At 33.9% G+C, this 18985-nt stretch overlaps 1 protein-coding gene across 2 annotated transcripts in view; it reads right to left on the reverse strand.

Annotated features, from left to right (window-relative positions):
- The window catches only part of LOC149788478 (uncharacterized), a 57509-nt gene extending 39431 nt beyond the window's left edge, over positions 1-18078 (reverse strand). Inside the window, exons 1-2 of one of the 2 annotated variants that reach the window (XM_089974464.1) lie at positions 17954-18078; positions 8423-8536 (exon numbers count right to left, since the gene is read on the reverse strand). In XM_089974464.1, the coding sequence (XP_089830590.1) occupies positions 8423-8524 (102 nt within the window). In that variant the 5' untranslated portion in view covers positions 8525-8536; positions 17954-18078. Of the gene's footprint in view, positions 1-8422; positions 8537-8594; positions 8673-17953 lie in introns of those variants that run through there. The other variant, XM_089974465.1, reaches the window with a different exon arrangement.
- Between the last annotated feature and the right edge of the window lie 907 nt (positions 18079-18985).

The raw sequence follows: 18985 nt of genomic DNA on the forward strand, positions 1-18985 counted from the left end.
ACTTCAGTTGGGTGGCTAGATTTGTATATTTGGGTGTCATCAGCGTACAATTGGTGAGACACTGGATGATGATCTGACACTTGAGAGCGACTGAGTGTACAGAATGAAGAGAACAGGTCCAAGAACAGACCCCTGTGTAACACCACAACATAGATTAACTGGGCTAGAGTGTATTCCATTTGCAGATACAATTTGTGTCCTGTTGACCAAGTAGGACTTGAACCACAATAAGGTCGTATTGTGAATACCCAACACATGCTGGAGATGGTGAAGTAATATATTATAATATATTGTGTCAAATGCTGCAGACAAATCAAATGAGGGTGAGGACTATAATCTTTGCACTATCCACAGCAGAGAGAATGTCATTAACTAATTTTAGAAGAGTAGTTTTAGTACTGTGGCAAGGGCGATATGCTAAAAAGACTGTTTGAATTCAGATGAGATACAAGCTGGGATAGAACAACCTTGTCTAAGACTTTTGATATGAATGGGAGATTAGAAACTCTGCAGTAGTTCTTTAAATCGTTATGGTCTAGTGTTGGTTTCTTCAGCAAAGGCTTTACAATGGCAGTTTTGAAAAATTATGGGAATTCCCTAGATGAGAGAGAGGTATTAATAACATGAAGTGAAGGCAATACTGGATCTAAGCACTCAAGCAGCAGTGATGTTGGAATTGGATCAAGTTCACATGACTTTGGTGCACTCTTTATCAGGATTGTACGTACAAAATCCATAGAGACAGGTTCAAATGCTGCTAATGGCTGCCGCTCAAATTCTGTATCCCAACTGTATGGTGACGATGAGTCAATTGAAATTGTGGTGTCAAGCTTATCTCTGATGGTTTGTACTCTACACTTGGTAGCTGGGACATGTTTGTAGAGCAATGAACGCAGGCAGTTATTGAGTTGTTCTGCTGTAGGAGGGAAGCAAGTTGTTAGGTTTGCTTGGATATCGTGCATTATTTCGGTTCTATTTATCATACGGAGGTTTCTCTTAGTAGCAAACAAAGGTGGATGGTTAGGGACTGATATGTCAAGATGGCATATAATGCAGAGGTGATCTGATGCAAGCTTGTGAGATACCAGGGAGGAACATAGAATATTATCATCAGGTCTATTAAGAATCCAGTCTAAAATGTGACCATGTTTTTATGGATGGGTTGGTTAACTGACTGTTTGAGGTTGAAAATATTAATGGAATCAAGGAGTTTTGATGTGTTTGGGTTTCCAGGACAATCAAAGTGAAAGTTGAAATCTCCAAGAATAGTCAGGTTGCCACCTATCAAATTTACATACTCCAGGAGATTTGGAAACTGCTCCAAAAAGAGAGATTCAGTCAAGTTGTTTTATATACTAGGAGGGCGGTATAGGCAGAAAAAATGGACTGACATTTGCTCCAGTATGAGTGTGGTTTGGGCTAATTCAAACGATGTGTGGTCGAAATTGAATGTTGTGGTGTGGTTAATACATTTGATCTTGGAGTTCTTTGTGATGACAGCAATTCCACCTCCGTGATATTCTTGGTCATTGATAAAATTAACTATTTCTGTGCGCTATTCCGGTGGTCCTACTGATTGGGCATTGAATAATGCAATATGCAGAGGTATCTCTTGGATAGTTGACACAAAGGTTGACAATTTAATAGGAATTTTAATTAGGTCATCTAGATTAACGGTCAAATTTTTAAACTGTTGAGCTGGAAAGGGCATAAGGGAGGTAACTGGAATTCTTCCTGTTCTACGCCGACCAGCTTTGAAAGAATGTTTACATTTAGGTAATGAAGAATGTAGTCCCAGTTCGTTTAGTCTAGAACACAATGCAGTGTGGAGAGCCAAGGAGTGGTCATTTAAAGCAATTAATGAGGGTCCATCATAGCATCATGATTATAATTACTCGTACAAAAATAACAATCCCAATGGAACACTGAATTCTACTTGTCAGTCATCCACAAGTCTTCCTTTCTTACCAATAATTTCATTACTTTGATGTCTGCACTTTTCAAGTGCCTCTGTTGATTTCTGCAGATTTGATTTTGCCACTCCAAAAGACCACTGGGTTGTGACATCTACACTTCCCTGTCAGTACAGCAAAGTGATGAGCATGATCTAGTTAAGGAATGTATCTTGAAGGGTTATGAGTTGGTCAAGGTATATCTTGAAGGGTTGAGTTGGTCAAGGAATGTATCCTGAAGGGTTATGAGGTGGTATATGAGGCTTATCAACAAAAGCTTAGGAACTATAAAAAAGAAACTGGACAAACTCATTTGTTTGAGAAAAAGACCAGTTACTATGTGGTTCTTGGCCAAGACTGATGGTCAAGATAATGAAAATCTCAGAAAACTCATATTAGTTGAAGAATTCAAGAATTACACCCAGTGATATTGAGACCTACCTTGATGATCATAAGATCGAAACTTTAGCAAATGCTGCTTGTATAGCTGGCAAGTATTCCTTAGCTCATAAAGTTTCTTTTCATACTGAGTCTTCCACTCAACATTCTTCTGGTTAAAATAAAAATACAAGTCTTATACGAGTACAGTTGCATTTCCAAATTTAAAACTGGCACATTTAGGAATCAGGTTTCTGATATGAATGATCAAATATCATTATCTCTTCCTATGTGTACCCACTGCAAGAAGAAAAGAAGAAAGGGAACGTCCACAGAATCAAGACAGACCTATTCCAAATGCTCTTATTTCTAAGAGGTCATGGTCATGTATTGCAATACATTTGTTGGGTCAAGCAAACTCCAGTCTGATTTTATTATGGAGAATTATCAACAATTCATGTTGAAAGGATCTATATCACTAAATGCTGATTCTCCCAATCCTAACCCTAGTAAAATATTATGGGACACGGGAGCTTCTCAGACTTTAATTGTCAGGTACATTGCTTTTTTTCTGAGAAGTCTTCTTTTAATAAGTGTTTTTTTCTTCAGGGAGGAGAGTGTGGCTCTGTTAATGTTCCTCTTCACTGTGTAAATTTGTCATCAGACTTAGTTTCAGGACTTGTGACAGATGGAATAGTGTCATCTTTGCCCATAAAATTCAGAATTCAGAAATTATGAATAATCTGGACCAGAAAAATTTCACATCTGCAGCAACATGAGAAGAATAAACTAAACTGCTATTAACTGAATATGAGCACTTGTTTCCATATGTTCCTAAAAGAACAAATAAAATCTACCATGATGTTGAAATTGTAGAATCCACACCTGTGAAACAGCATCCAGACAGGATGAACCCTTTCAAACAAGAATGTTCAAAAAGAGATTCAGTATTTGCTCAAGAATGATTTAGTAGAACCATTCACCATGTATACTTTTGCTTGTGTTACATTTTAGGACATATTCAGAGGTCTCGGAAATGCTTAATTGTGTGTATTCGGCTGTACAATTTTTTTTCTTGGACAAAGAAAATCACTAACATGGGAGTCGTCAGTACACAAACAATAGCTGGGTGGCAAATTAAAAGGCTTACCAGTCCTGCTTCAGCCACTTGCTGAGTAGGAAAAGGTGTTGGTCAATTAATCATTTTAGCTGTGCTGATAGTTACAATGACAGAATTCAGTGGCTGAAAGAGCCCCAGATGTGTACCTTGTCATTATAGGAGGACCCCGAAAGAACATGACACTAGAGTTGGGCGACAAGTTCAAAGACTTTGACTGGATTCTGAGTGGTGGGAAAATGTGCTGATATTTACAATGATTGAATTCTGAGGCAGAAAGACTTAGACAAAATGCTGTTCACAAATTTGTACAAGTATTATGGGGTTAAACGGCAAATTGATGAAGATTGTAATGAGATTCAGAAGAGGGCTACAGTTGCAAGAACTAACAGTAGCCAAGTGTAAGAAAGTGTATAATGCCTGTCTTTGCATTTGCAATAAAAACTTTCCTTGGATTTAAAAAATTCTGTCTTTGTTGGAAAAACAAGAGCTATATGTCAGTGGTATAAAGAATATGGAAATAAAACTCAATGGCAACCAGTAGTTCCTCTAATCTGCAATGTTCCACATTTTTTGAGAGGGGACTGCAACTTTTGCTGGTGGGACCAAAATGAGAGTTCTGAACTACTAGTTTTAAAATCCTAGCGAGACCTCTGATATTGTGGGACATGGACAAGTTAAACCTATAGATGCCTAGGCCAGGGCTATCTTGGAATTCTCTGTGTCTATCAGTAAAAAGCAACTGATAAAATTTTTGCGTATTTGCTGGATACTATCGGAAATTTTTTTTCAATTTTTCCACAATTGCTGAACCAGTGACAAATTTATTAAGAAAACCAAATTTCATTAGTCTGAAAAATGTCAGGAAGCTTTTGGTAAGTTGAAGGCCATACTTAAGAGTACACTTGTTCTTTCAGTTCCAGATTTCAGTCAATTGTTTAAAATATTGATGCAAGTGATGTTGGCATTGGTGTGGTATTGATTATTTAAAAAAATGATGTAGATTATCCAGTGTGCTAATTTTTTAAGAAATTAAATAGGTACTGGAGAAATTATTCCACAATCAATGAATGTTTGGCTTTGATATTGGCTTTGCAACATTCTGAGGTGTATATTAGTTCAGCTCCTTCTGCAAATATTGTATTTAGTGATCACAACACCTTTACTTTCACTGACAAGATGAAAAACAAAAACAAAAGATTATTATGATGAAGTTGTTGCAGGAATACAATAATGTATCACACACATCAGGAGAAATACAATATAATAGCAGATGCACTTTCACATGTACAGAAATAATATATTGTGTCAGCTATACTTTGTGTAATTTGTTATCACATGTATCTCTAATAGCAGAAAGAAAGCTTTACTGTACAAGTGTTTCTTTTTCTTCATGAGGGAAGGTGTTATGTACATTTAATTTGCATTGTTTGTTAGTGTTTTTTATTTTTATATATACATGTTTCATTATATGCTGTGGGTAATATAATATTGTATCCAATATATGATCTGGTCCAAAGCCAGTGACAATTTGTAAACAACTTTTTGTTTCTCTTAGTGGGGACCATTATCTTAAGAAGAGTCAAGGACATTGTATTTATTACATGCTTTATTATGATTTTGGTGATGGACCTTCTAAGTAAAACTAAGATCTTTCTAGAAAAATGTAATTTCAACCCTTATCTGGGATGTCGTTTTACAGCCTAGTTTAAAATATAAATCTTGCTCATTTGAAAATTAATCATTCTTGCAGTAAGATCTTAGCAGAAACAGTTGTATTATTATTGTGTCCAGTAAATCATTGGATCTGGAGTGCTCTTCAAAAAATAACATTCCTGGAAGTAGAGACTTGAATTTATAGTGAAATTTCGAATAAGGATATATTCTTGGATGTATTATTGTGATCCAACAAAAGACAGTTGACAGCTGCTGTAATAAGAGACAACCTGTCTATTGAGACCACATTTTTTTTTGGCGGAAGGGGTGGTCTTTCTAGATTATTTCTACTGTACTACAAAAATAAGACAGAAAATCTTGTCAAATCGTTAAACTGTATTGACATCAGCATTTGTTAAAATCATTAAGGTATTAATGTTAACAGTAAATTTTTGTGGCAAGGCTGTTTTTTTAAAAGCTGCTTAATATTTTAACTAGTTGTGGTAAATTTGGAAAGGGATTAGAATCATTTTCAGCAACCTGCAAAAATCACATATCAGCTACACCTGCCCAAAAGCATTAGCCAAAGTCCAAGAAATCTCAGCATGATTCTTACTGAACTAAACTAATTCCGCTGATTGATTTTTGAGAAAAGGTTGTTTATAAATTACTATATATATTTAATAACACACATTTCACATTGGATCTGCACCCTTTGTAAAATCTGGTCTAATTCTATTCAGTTTGCTTTTGTTCAACTTTCTCCAACAAATGATGGTTGAATTTGAAGTGTTACATTTAGGCTCTTACAAAATGCAACAAAGAGTGAAGACAACAAGCTTTGTAAAATTTAACAAATAATTTAATTTACTAGAGAAACAAGGTAACAATGAGAAAAAAAACTTAGTTTTACAAATCAAATCCAAAAATAATCCAAGAAATAATAAATAGAAGTCCTAGTAATAAAATGTCCTAATGATAATGAGTTCAAATCCCAATGAAATCCAAAATGGAAGGCAATGATGTATGCTGTGGTCAGCATCATCCTGATGTGTGAACAGTTCTTTCTTGAATCACAGAAAATAATATACCAGTGTTTGAATTCTGTGTGAATTTCTATAACTGTCCTTGTCCTTTCTGGAAAATGTCAAAATCCAGTATTACAATAGCATGTAATGGTATAAAAAAATTTTTAAACCCCCCCTCCAACAGACAATTAAATTAAATCGAACATATATTAAATCAAATATGCATAACACTCCCCCCCCAAATAAAAAGAAAAATTTATATAATAAAGCTTTCTCTTTACCATATATTAATTATACGAGATTTTTTTAAAAAAAAAACATAAGATGAACTGTTATGAATTATACAAAGTATGCATAAAATATAACATTTCTATACAAAGGAAAGTACATTTGATGTTAATATTATATTCCTGTAACAACAAACTGTACCTTAATAGTCTCTGATTTTTATTTTTCATCTTGCCAATAAAGTTAGGGGGTTCACTAAACACAATAATTAAAGAAGGAGCTGAAGTTCAACTAATGTAAACTTCAAAATGTTGCAATGCCAATGTCAAAGCCAAAACATTTCTACTTGATTGTTGAATAATTTCTTTGGTGTTTATTTAATTTCTTAGAAAAATAGCACACTAGACGATCAACACCATTTTTGTCTTCTTGAATTGATACTGCTCCAACCCCAACAAACACTTGCATCAACACATAATTTAAATGACTGGCTGAAATCTGAAGCTGTAGAACTGGTGTTCTTTTAAGTGTGGCTTTAAACTTATCAAAAGCCTCCTGACACTTTTCAGTGCAAAGGAGCTTGTTTTTCTTCCTCAATAAATCTGTCAGGGGTTCAGCAATTATAGAAAAATTGAAACAAAATTTCAGACAGTATCCAGCCATAACTTAAAATTGCAATAGTTGCTTTTTACTAACAGGCACAGGGAATTTAGAAATAGCCTTGACCTTAGCATCTATAGGTTTAACTTGTCTGTGTCCCGCAGTATGTCCTAAAAAAGTTACACTACTATGGCAGAACTCACTTTTGGAAAAATTAATTGTCAAACTTGCATCTATGAGTCTGTCAAAGAATTTCTGAATTGTCGCTAAATGTCCTATCCAGGTGTCATTGTACATATTGACATCATCAATGTAAGCACCACAATTATCTTGACCAGAGATGATCATATTCATTAGATGTTGAAAAGTACTTGACAAACCTTTCATCCCAAACAGCATCACTTTATTTTGATAAAAGTCCATCCGGAGTCACGAATGCCAAAATTTCCTATGCTCTTTCTGTCAGTAGCATTTGCCAAAATCATTTCAGAAGGTTTCAATTTGGTGACATACTTGACATTTCCAAGTTTATCAATTCAATCATCGATTCTTGGTAATGGAAATGAATCTGTTTTAATCACACTGTTCACCTTCCTATAATCTAGTTATGTAAGCACAAATTCAGCCATAAAAAAGTAGTAGCCATCATCAAAATCTTGACATATATGTATGCATGTATGACTATATGTATGTATGTATACATACAATCACCTAACTTACTACCAGACGACCTGGGGCCCAGAGTGGCCGAGTGGTCTAAAGCGCTCTCCGTTACTGATCACTGTCATCTCACCTCTGTCTGTGGCGGTTCGAGTCTCGGATTCAGCCAATGTGGGTATGTGAGAAAGCTTGCCAGTAGCTTCTCGTGGGTCGGTGGTTCTTTCCGGGGTTTTCCCTCCACCATTAATACTGGCTGCCATGTATAGCTATCGTGTGCAGAAAAATGGCGTTAAACCCCACAACAACAACCAGACGACCTTATTTAATTTGTTCAAATCTCATTCATTTTGTTAATAATTAAGTCATCTGTGAAAAATGCATGAAAACTTTGCAAACACTGTGCTCAAGCCTTAAAGTAGATTAGAGAGAACAATGGCTAGCGGTATCCTTATGACTCATGATTCAGTTAACCAGAACAGTTCCAAGTATCATCATTTTCAGAACTTTACATTGGCAAAGCAGTATGAAAATACACTCGGGCCAAATGAAAAGAAGTATGTGTTCTGCTAACAGTGAAAAATAAAAATCTGGATATGAAGTTGGGTTCCTAATTTGTTTAATAAAATTTTTTCTCCATCCAACTAGAACTAGTTCATGTCACAGTTTCCCATCTAAAATTTACCAGTTTAGCACAGATTTTTGGGGGGTGAGTTGTTTTTGCATACATGATAAAAGCATAAAAGGTCAGAACCATTAAAGCTGGGTGGGTGAGGTCACTAAAATCACAATTTGTGGTGCCTTACTTCTGTCACGGCATCTACTGCTACTGAAGGAAGTCTGACATCTTTCATTTGAGGGACACAAGCTGACTCCTGATGATGAGGAAAACTTCCTTCTTGTGGCATGCCTGCACTTATCTAAAAGAAAATACAGTATGTGTTTCGTGAATACATATGTTATAATAAATAAATTTACCCATTATGGTCCCCAGATGTGTATTTCCTCTAGAGTCAGCCTGAATTTTCCTTTGAATAGAAATCTCCTTTCAGTGTCTGCAATTTAATGTAATATATTTTAATGCAAAAGCTGTTAATGTCTTTGAATGAATTCACAATAATCCTAAAACAGTTTTAGTCCAAATGTCAACAAAAACGTTGTAATTCCAGTAACTAATTTAAATAAATAAATCTTCCCACTGGACATAACTAAAACAGATTCCACAAGACTGATGTTAAGATAGAATGAAGAACTGTTTACATCTTCCTTATATAAAGACTGTCAGCTGACTGTGACAATAGAATATCCTGGCCATAGGTCATTTTTCCATCAAATTCATAAACAAGGTCAAATTTGTTTACTTAAATTTTAGCAAATAATCAAACATCAGGTAGACTATGTTTTTTTCCCAAGAAAACAAAGTGTCCTGAAATCAAATATAACACATTGCTTAAAAATGATCATTATCTTAAAAAATATAATCGACAACCATGGACAAAAATGAGCTACATAATGTGCTTTACAAATGATCGTTACAATCTGCAATCATGTATAAAAGTTTATCTCTCTCTCTCTCTATATATATATATGCACATACATACATGCACACACATAAATTATAGTATACATACAGACGTCTAATTTATTTCTTAACAATATGGGTAATTTTTTATGCATGAAACTTCAGACATGTTAGACTCTCAAAATGAATGAAGAATGATTCAAAATATTCAAATTTATGACATTTTTAGTTTGCTGTTTTATTTGATTAATATCCTTACTTTGGGTAATTTAAAATGTGCCCTTTGTTACATCCATGGGATTGATTTTTCTTTCCCATTTGATGATCGTTCTCACTGTCTCATTACAATAGCTAATAAAGTTAATGCAAATAGGGTCATATTTAATCCATTTTATGTTCTTCTTACAAATAAATTGTAGATATTCACAAGTTGGATAGAAGAAATGAAATGTCATACAAACTTGCACTTTGTCACTCTACAGACTAGTGACAATAGGAGTTGGGTTGGGTTATGTGACATCTCAATTATCTAATATGGTCCACTATAAACATGTTACTTAAACTTGAAATCTCAAAATTCCACAACAACTGACAAGAGCAGCAACTGGTTATCTATCCAGCATGAATAAGACCCAAAAATCTCCAACTTGTTTTAAATCAGTTACAATACTCTAATTGTTTCAGAACGAATTTAAAGCTAAATACCATTTAAATCAAATTTATTCACCAATCGGAAATTTTTTTTTACTATTTTTCATCTTCACTGAGCAAAAATTTTAGACCTAAATTTTTATACTATTTTTCATCTGTACTGAGCAAAAATCTGAGTCTTAAACAGTTGTTAACACAACTACAATGGTGGCAAAAGAGTAGGTACACTTCTCTTTGCCAATCAATCAAAAAAACATGTTACAATGTAAGCAATATTGTTCTAGTTGCTGCCAATATTTCATAACAATCCGAGACTGAAACTCATGACACCATCCCAATTTACAAAATTAGAAAACTGTTTTGGAAATTCCATTGGTACAATCTTTAAAAAGCTGTATTAAGAATTTAGTTAACAAATGATCTTTTCTGGAATGGTCAAACATGATCAGGAGCTTGTGAGACTGGAAGAAAATGCATCAGATTCTGGATATAACACTTGTGATACAAATATTACATCCAGACATGGTAAATAAGTTGACAATCTATTATTTACTTCAGTCTGAGGATCTCTGAATGTTCCAAGTTGTGAATTATCAATAATTTAAATGCCAATGATCATTCTCATAATGAATAAAGAGGACATTCTCCCAGTATTTAACCATTACACCCTCATCAACAAACCTGGAAATTACCTATATACATGTACGTCTAAATCTTGTCAGTCACTTGCAGTTAACCTTTACCATTTTTCTGAGAATGATTGTTTCAGCAAATCAAATGTTTCTAACAAAATATTCTTTCCATGATGTATTTTGGACAATTTAAATAAAAATAAAACAAGTCAATAAATTTATCATTTACATCTGAGAGGATACTTCTCACCAATGATCTTGAGAATAGATTTTCATTTTGCTGGAAGAAAAAAAACTAAGAATCATGGAAAATCTTGATAGACTTTCAGGCTTAACAGATTTTCTGTTTTTCCAACATGCTTAGTTTCTGTTATCATCTGAAGGCTTCATTTTAAACAATAAATGAGCAAGCAATCACCCATAGATTTACCGTACATAATAAGCATGTTCTTTCTCAGTGGCACCAGACAATAAAATTAGACCCAAAGTTTAAATCAGCTGTTGGTTTACACAAACATATCCACAGACATGCTGATCTTTTAAATAATAAAAAAAAGTCTGCATGTCTGGTATGCATACTGGACAAATGGCTATTTTTACTATAATTCAGTGAAATCCACAGAAACACCACTTATGTGGGTATATATTATGTACGTAATTTAAAGATCAGGTACAATTTTCAATATGACCAATCAACCAATGATATTAATTGGTCTGAGATATTTTATTTAAAAAAATGCTCATGGAAAATACTATTTTTATATACACAGCAATGATTAAGCTCTATCCCTCGAGGTCAGTTGGTTTAACCACCATCATTTATGTGTGCCATGTTACTAGTGCTTGGGTTCTATTAAGCAATAATAGGTTGTCTTGACTGAAGTTCTTACATACTTCATTGTAGATTTTGGCACGAAAAAGTAAAGGTTAAGGAAAAAACAATAAATGTTTATACTTGAAAATAGAAAAATTATAATCAAATTTTATTTTGAATAATAGTTGCTTTTTCAGATCTAGAAAATTTCACTGCATTTATTTTCGTGTCAAATAGATTATGTATAAGCATTACCGAAATTAGTCTTATAAATGGTTCTTTAAAAATGTTCTCTTTCTTGATCTGCCATAACACTAAAGTCTGATGGATGCTCAGCCAGTCTGAAACTTAGAGGAAAAAAGGTTTTTCTTTATGGTACTTTTATTTTAAAAGAAACAAGTTTTGAAACTTTGGAAGAAAACATGCCAAGATCGTTTTTTTTTTTGTTTCTTCAGCTACTATCTGTTATACCTTTTCTTTGTGCAAGATCACCATTCTTTGTTCTTCGTGCAAAATACCATTTTGAAATTGTCTTTATACTTAAGAGAACTAAATGATGATATGTACCAAATGTAAAAGTAGCTGTATGAAATGTTGGCTGAAATTAGTTTGATACTAAATGTGCTTGAAAAATAAAAAATTTCCAACAAGTTTTCATATCGATAATTGAGTGTGTGTGATTTGGACTTTTAAAAAAGCTTTAACAAAAATTCCATGATATCACTACAATGTCTGCAGTGTGGCAGATTATACTGATGCCTAGCACTGGGGCATGATGTCGCAGACATGTAGCATGATGTCCCACCCAGTCACATCATCCAGGCACCAGGCCAACCAGTCCCAACACTAACCTCTTAATGCTGAGCACTTAGCAAGGCAGCTGTTAGTACCCTTTTTATAAGTCTTTGGTATGACTCGGGTGGAGATCAAACCCACGACCTCCCGCAGCCGAAGTGGACGCTCTAACCCTAGGCCACTGGAGTGGTCAATGTTCATCTTGATGGGTGGATTACTGTCACACAAAAGAACCACCAGGAATCTAACTTTTCAGTAAAGACTGGTGATTATTTAGTATAACTGTATAAATATACGCAATAACAGGCCTATAATTTAACATAAATTTCTCTATAGCCAGAAGGACCTGAAGAATGAGAAATTTACTATACTTTCTGAATCTTCACTAGTCTTTACCACATAACCAACGACTATCAAAATTATGGAAAATATTAGCCAGCCAGAAAATTTACTAGCCTCTGACTGCTGATTCATAGTCCTGGATAATACTAGCAATAACGTCAATAACGTGGTCTTTATTTCAACTTTAGGAAATTATTGTTTTTAAAAAAAGTCCATTATTCAGTCTGCAACAAAATAACTCAAAGCAGAACATAGTTTGGAAAAAATTATTTCATTAAATATATTGTCAGTCTGGGTCAAAATGTATCTTGTTTCAATTTAATCAGTAGAAGAGCATATATATGAAGCTTAGCATATGACCATCATGAACTTTTATTTAATTTAAAATTCTACTCTTTGTACCACGATTGAGAAGTTTTTATAAAGACAATGAAGATGATGATACTGGCAATGAAACTGCAGAGGCACAAATCTTTAAACCAAGGACAACAACTGAATATAACATTTTTTAATCATCAGTCACAGTTTTCTTTATACAGGACTTTGAGCCTTAATAAAAATTTAAAATTTGAACAATTCTGGGACACAATTGTATGGGAAAAACAACATTTCTGAAAAAGTCTTAAACTAATGTAGTTTTTTAAATACTGTTTAGCACAACCAAAGTGCCAGCAACATGACAGAGAAAAACAATCATTAAACTTGAAAGACCATGGCTGACAGATTAAGATGTCAAAATCAACAATCTTTAAATTTCAATCAAATCCCAACACCAAACTCAAGCAACCAAGTTTATGTTTCTTAGGGAAAGGCATAATACATTATTTCTCTCTTGACTTCACCCACATCTAAATCCTAATGATGTGTGATAGCTCACTGAAAAAGAAATTTACACTTAGATCAATGAAAGTTTTCCCTGTAAATGTGAATGCCACTTCAAAAATCAAGGGCTATGTGTGCAACAGCATATTTTCAAGCTACAAACCTTGTCTCTTATTACGTTTATCGAAGATGCCATGTGTTAGAACATAGTATTTTTATGATTCTGACCCATTTTCGAATCAAGCTTGCATCAGGTACATAAGGGTCTCGTGTTCTCAAGAAGTGTACTATGCAGAGTACAATGAAGACATAGATAAGTGACCCTTGCAACTCACTCATCTGTGTACTTAACAAAATATTTTCCTGATCCCAGCCATTCAGCTCACTGCATCATAATAGAAAGTGGACACAATTATGGCCACAAGTCAGTATGAAACCAAGATGAAATTCAGTATTTGTTATAATGTAAGCCAAATTCACTATAAGCATGAAAAATTGCAATCCTGAGCTGCAGATTTCATTAAGCTACATGTACTTAGCAGTTTCAGAAATCACTTTAGACTAAAAAGTAAGTCATATCCTTGTGTTATATACAGAAGCAACATAAAACAAGCTTCTATAGTTGCCACAAAGAAAGTTCAACTTAGGAGACAATTGTTTTAAGTAAATACAATTAACAATGGATTTGTTTCCATTTTTACTCAGTATTTGAGTACCAAATTTTGATTCTAATCTCGGATGTGCTCATACTTTAAAACTACAAATTTGTTCTGAAACAAATTTTAAATATAAGTCATCTACGGATATCAAATTTGCTCAAAATGAAGCCGATCTACTTGTTCTCCAATACACAGATAACCTGAATATTTAAAAACAACAACAGAAAATTATCTTTATTCCTCTTTTTGAAATGCAAATATATGAATAATTTTTATTATAATTTAGTGACTGTGTTTTTGAGAAGGAAAATAAAAAAGAATATATAATAAATTGCAAATTCTCATAAGTTAGATGCCTTAACACTAGAGTCCCCTATGGATCCAATTTGGGTAGAGATGTCAACATTTTGGAAAATTTCTACCGGGCATCCGTCAGTCTTAATGATTGATTACCAATGTACATGGTCAAAAGGGCATTGTATCACATGTAAACCTGAACTGCTCTGTTGTAGGTTCACATGCACCAAACCCCAAGAGAGGTATAAGTGTAATTGTTTACTAATGTAATTGACAAAAAAAGGTAATCATCTATTACATGCCATAATTACATAAAACTGTATGAAAAACATACATATTTATGTTATTTAATGTACATACTACTTACCTGGATCCGCAGTTAAATTTTTTGTCACAAATCGGCTAAATCAATGTGTATTAGTAGTTAATACAAGAGTATAGACACAAAAGAAATTGATAAATTATTTATGCATAACACCCACTTTAACTAGTATACATTAACTTCCGCGAATAGTCATAAAGTCCACAAATGATGACTGTTGTAGTATCCCTGACCTGCCAAAGTTTGTCCCTTAACGATGGTCTGTTTCTTTTATGTCTTTAAGTTTAACAAAATTTCTTTCCTCTAATATTTTTCAGTCATGTAACAGCCAAGTCACATTGATACAGCCAGTTTTTTTAAATGATAAATGGTGTCATTTATTTTCAATTAAGACTGCATGTTATGGTAATCAAGTTTTGTGTTGTCTTTGCTATGACAAAAATAGTCTTGGGATTTCATGCTAATAAAAAAAATTTCAGTAAACAAAATGTGAACAGCAGCCCTTACTTGAAAAGCTAATACTCGTTCCAGGGCCACAAACTTGAGGCAAAAATGTTATTAATTAAACCAGACATTTATATTTTATTTTGTCAAATATTTCTTAATCAGTACTCAGTGTCGCTGTCGACAAAAGGTATTGACCTAGTTAATGTCACCAGGATCTCAAAACAAAGGTGTTTAAGTCGCAAGAAAAATGGCACACGAACCATGAACAGGCATGAAGTTAGGACAGTCTAGCTTGAAATAACTGCATTGATTCTTAAATAGATTGTGCAAGAAAGGAGAGATGTGTCCTCCCCTGTACTATTATATAGTACATGTATGACAAGTAAATTGTAAGCAACCATTTGAGCCGTGATGATGAATAAATGTGCACGACATGAGCCTTGAATTTTTATCGTTATTTGGTGTCGATCTGAACTTGGAATACTTAGGTTTTTTTTAAAAAGGGTACCCAGTTGTTCATTTTGTTACCCGGGTTATTATCAACAGGCGGGTGCCAGAATTCCAGGGTACCCGTTGGCATGTTTAATTCTGGGACCCTTATTATTTGAAATTTTCATCAATGATACTGTCAAGAACACAGAATTATCAATCAGACTATTTGTTGACAATAAAGCATTTTACATAATAGCTGACAAACAGAATGCACCTTGTGAAATCTTAAACAGTGATATTCACAAGATACATGAATGATCCAGATGTGGGGTAGTTACATTTAATCCAGATAAAACTGAATCAATGCTAATAACATGAAAACAGAACAGAACCACTATTCTAAATTATGCATGGCTGAAACAAACCTACAATTAGTTACTCAGCACAAACATTTTGTCCTATATTAAACAGTGATGCTACTTGGCATGCACCTGATAAATACATTTCTGACAAAGCCTGGGAGAAATTAAATTGTTTAAAAAGTCTCAAATCTGAACAAGATTGATTATCATTACAAAAAATGTACAGATCTTAATACTGTTCCAATTTTTCATTATCCTGATCATATTTGGGACAACTGTATAATGCATGATAAAGAATACCTAGAAATAACAAAATGTTGAAGTGATGAGAATAATAATGGAAGCAACCAAAAGTGCATCTCCTTCACAACTGTACCTTGAAACCAGCAGTCTAATCTCTTCCCATTACAAGCATAACCTGCTTCAATTATTTAAAATTTACCACAAACTATCTCCTGCATATCTTGGTTATATCTTTATAGGACATAAGAGTTATTCATTTTGATCATTAAATGATCTTCAACGTTGTCCTATAACTCATTTCTACCACCTACAATTTGAATATGGAATTTGTTACCCATTGAAGTAAGAAACAACCCTTGCATAGCCTATCTGAACCGCAATAAAAAGCCCACTTCATGTTACTACTACAATGATGATGGAATGTCTCTGATTATGCATGCTAGGCTAAGAACAAATGGTAGCAATTTAAATTACGATTTATATACAAATCACGTATCTAAACTTGAGTATTGCTCCTGTGGTGAAATTAAGAATGCAAAATACTTTCTTCTACATTGTTTCAATTATTCAAATCCAAGAGATCAAATCCAATAAAAACTTCAATTCACTCTTATGATTGAAACATTATTGTTTGGCAACCTACAATAACTGTAGAAAATGACAAATATTTTAAAATGTGCAAAATTATATTACGATGACCAAGAAATTTAATTAACTAACTGAACTCACAACCTTCTGAATTGTAATTAATTAGTTCTTACTCTTTGTTATGTTTTGCATGCAAGTTTATGCACATTTTCTGTATAACCGTTTGTACCTGCATCAAAAGCACTGATGTTTTTTGTTACTGTGGGGAAGTCATTGCTAATAAGCTGATGCTTTCTAATGAATACCACAAAATCATGTTTGAAATTGCACTGGACAAAGTTTCTCAAATAAATATGGTTTATCAGTGTATCCCCTAGGGGTACAACACTGAAAGTCACAAATCTTCTTGGTGTCAAAACTGGGGATCAGAAGGAGTAAAAAAAACAAAATTTGGTATCAATGTCTGGGTCTCTGAAGCAGAGATTAAAGAGAAACACTGGTTTAAACAAAGAAAAAGGAGTAAACATTCTGTACTAGTGCTGCTGTCCACTCATCAAGAAAGAATAAAATGATGCAAACTTCAAAAACTAACAAAGCAATGATGACCTAATCTACTCTTTGATATCTCTGGTTCAAAACTATTAGGCTGCAAGAATAAATTTGATCTACCATAAACAGTGGAATGTAGGGCAATATATCAAAAAGTACTTGCTTTTAAATGCTGCATTCTGTATCTTGAACCTTATAATGACATTAAGGCCATATAAAACAATGTTCTAAAAGATAAATAATTACCAACCCTCACAGACACATTAACTAAATCATAAAAAGAGACCAACAATCAAAAGATAATAAACAATAAATTGAAGAGATATGGCTTGCATGGGGAATTAAACATGAAGTTGCAAAGTACTTTGGGGCAAAATTCAGAACACGTTGATCATAGTCCTGAGGGGAAACAAAACAATAGAAGCGAGCTTATGCTCATGAATAATTTTGAATATAAAAATGCGACTCACGTCCGAATATTCAAACTTCGATGCAGAATATGACGTAAAAGGCGTGGCATTAAGACAATTAAAAAAATTGCTAAACACTTAATTCGAGACATGACATCCAACACAATCACAACGGTCGCTGATGACGTCTTTGACATCAACTGTCAAAACACTTAAAGCATAAAGTTTATTCTCAATATTTCCATCAAGAATGCCCCCCTTCGTGAGAAGATTGCGTTTTATGTGCATATCTGAAGGATTAAAATGTCAGAACATGGCCTTGATGAAATATGGTTGGATGTTTGTTAATGCCATGACTCACGGGCAGAACATTGCTGCAATCATCAGACGCCATCACCTGATTTGTTGACATATAACAAATATATCACAAAGATATTATTATAAACTCACCGTTTCGTCTACAAAGATTGACCATAAATGCTTATTCACCAGCGTTTTAATAGTAAACTGGCAACAATATCAAAGATCACTGACAGTTGCCATCAGGAACTTCTCCAGTAGGTCAAACATGGCGGATTTCCAGATAGAGCTTACATCCGGGGAACTTTGGCTTAGAAATGAATTACCTCCCATGTCCTATTGGTTCTTGTTTACGCAAGCAGACGTTTCCTGTATTTAACATCAAATTATCCCTTCTGTATAATGTTTTTGACGCGAATTACAAAATGTATATATAAGGAGCATTATACATTACCCAACACGCCATCCACTGACTACTAATATTTTTTTATGAAATGTAAATAATATGTGCTATATTATATTAATAACTTTTCCCAAGGACCCTGTTCTTCAATAGAGTTATTGTCTTGGCTTTCTTTCATTATTCTCCTTTAGGCCGCCTAGTCGACTGACTAGTCAAAATCATCGTCACACTATTAATGAGATATTTACGTTATTTAAAAAAGCATGGAAAAGTATCCGTAAATAGCACCCTCAGTCCCAAAATTAGGAGTCTGTCTTCGTTCATATAGGTAGGTAAATATTAGTACGAGTTCATGGCCTTAAATTTAGCAACAGAAAAGAGCGAAGACCTGTGGTAATATAGGGTGTTAACATTCTGTTGCTGTAAATGGTCTGATAGTTACAGAACACTAAGGTCACCAAGCTCGCACTCAGTTGTAACCCTATATGCCTTATGATAATAATAGCCTGAGAAACTAGCGTGCGCGTGTTTTCACTGTTTTAGTCATTAGTAATCTTGTCATTAAAGTAGTTAAACAAAACCATGTTTTGTGTTATTAAGCAAAACATAACATGGTGTCAGAAGTGACAATTTTGGAATAAGTTAGATTTGTACCATTAAGAAGTATATCTGTAATTTGGATGCACAAGTTTTTGTGTTAATTGCGAGTCGTGACATCATGGAAAAAATCAAACACCTGAAATGGACTTTAATTATCACTATCTAGCAGAAACTTGGAA

This window comes from Sinohyriopsis cumingii, chromosome 11 (assembly GCF_028554795.1).
Source record: "Sinohyriopsis cumingii isolate HCF-2022 chromosome 11, ASM2855479v2, whole genome shotgun sequence".
In the NCBI taxonomy this organism is placed as follows: domain Eukaryota; kingdom Metazoa; phylum Mollusca; class Bivalvia; order Unionida; family Unionidae; genus Sinohyriopsis; species Sinohyriopsis cumingii.